Source organism: Rhagoletis zephyria, unplaced genomic scaffold, assembly GCF_001687245.7.
Source record: "Rhagoletis zephyria isolate East Lansing unplaced genomic scaffold, Rhagoletis_zephyria_1.1 Rzeph_scaffold_59010, whole genome shotgun sequence".
Taxonomy (NCBI): domain Eukaryota; kingdom Metazoa; phylum Arthropoda; class Insecta; order Diptera; family Tephritidae; genus Rhagoletis; species Rhagoletis zephyria.
In genome coordinates, this window is record NW_016216061.1 from 1 (window position 1) to 1,666 (window position 1,666).

The 1,666-nt window shown below is 40.8% G+C and overlaps 1 protein-coding gene across 1 annotated transcript; it reads right to left on the minus strand.

Moving 5' to 3' along the window:
- Positions 1–58: 58 nt before the first annotated feature.
- LOC108356421 (uncharacterized) lies at positions 59–1,632 on the minus strand (the record flags this gene model as incomplete). Its single annotated transcript, XM_017607530.1, has 2 exons — positions 1,581–1,632; positions 59–817 (listed from the first exon to the last, which is right to left on the minus strand). A coding segment is annotated over exon 2 (758 nt), but the record flags the coding sequence as incomplete, so codon positions are not given.
- Between the last annotated feature and the right edge of the window lie 34 nt (positions 1,633–1,666).

Here is a 1,666-nt window from a genome sequence, read left to right on the forward strand (position 1 = left end):
CCTCATTCATGTCTGTTGACGAACTATACAAAATTACCGCACCTTTGACGACACTTACTCTATTATCCGCACCGCATTCGCTACGTATTCCTTATTTTCCGAGTAAAAACTCAACAAAAGCGGCTTTATTAGTCGCGCCAGCTCTAAAATATCGACCTGCAACTTGAAGGCTTCCAAGTATTTTTCGCTTAGAGATGCTTCAAATATATCCAGCCAAGCGATTCCCTTCAATTGCCGCCTGGCCAAGAATCGATCCTCCGTCCAACTGAATAGGTGAAAATGCTCCAAGTTTGTTGTTTTGATACTTTGATCGTTCATGCGGCTCTTGGTCAACTCATAGCGCACGTACAGGCAATTGTTTATATCGTTGCCTAATTTCTGTATCGCCAGCGCGCGTACTAGCTCGTAGGTTGGTCGCTGCTGCTTATGACGCACCAGCTCCCAGAGCTTATCAGGTTCACAGATTGAGGGAATGCTGACAAGCGATTGCAATTCTCTCACGAATTCCTGATGAAACTCGGTCCAGCGGGTAGTCTTTAGTACATCGAACTCAAAACTTTCTCTTTTCGTTTTCTCCTTCTCTGCTTCGATATGTTCTTTTAGTTCTGGATGTTTAATTAAAAATGTGCTCAATACGTCATCCTTTAAGCTACCCGGAAGGCGTGAAAGAGATCCGCCCATCACCGACATTATTTCTCTGTGATCGTCTTCGTCCATATCGAAACAGAATGCGTCAATAAAGTCGATTTCGTCACCGCCATAGTTGCTGTAGCGGAATTGAGTGATGCTCTTTCTCAGTTCTATTTCTGCTGCCATTCTAGGATGAAATCACAGAGCCAAGCAATTGATAGCGTAGTACCTTCGCCGAATGGAAAGACCAAAACGCCAGCAAAAAAAATAAATATAAAAACTAATAATAAAAAATTTATATATATAAAAATATAAAAGAGAGTTTTACAAAACACGTGTGTCTTCTATGAAAAGTTGCTATGAAATGTAAAAAAATGAAGGAAAACATATGTATGTAAATAATCATTTGGAGAGATATAAAGTAACAGCCATGCCTAATTAAAAGCGTTGAGCGGAGCACAGCGTTAACGCTGGTAGGTTATACCTCTATATATACCGTTTTAACAAACCTTTAAGCTTTTATTTACTCTAGGTTTCAGGATCAATGAAGTGAACAGTCTTAGAGTCACTTCCGGGGTTTGGACCCACTCCGTATTTAGGTCCAAAAAGCCTCTGAACTGAATCCGCACGTTGATCTTAAACAGGTTCAGGATATAGGACAGAATAGGTGCGGGTTTAAAGACGATATTGCAACAGCCAGTTGTCCCACAGCCCTTAAAGTCGGGGTGTTAGAAGTCCCAGGTAAAGCCTTGAAAAAAGTTTTCACACAGCCAAGGGGCCATCCGGGTTAAATCTCTTATGCGTTATCATTTGTGAGCATTTGGTGCGCTGGGATACATATGTATGTGCATATAAACTTCGTATTTTTATACTTGTATATACATACAAACGTGGGTATAAATTTCACCCGATTTGGCCTACGAAACTACGCGAGCGTTACTCATAATCACTTCTCAGATTTCCATAGAGCCTGCGACTAACGGCAACTCAACGCAACTGATAATGGATTTGTCAAATTTCGGCAAATTTATTTACT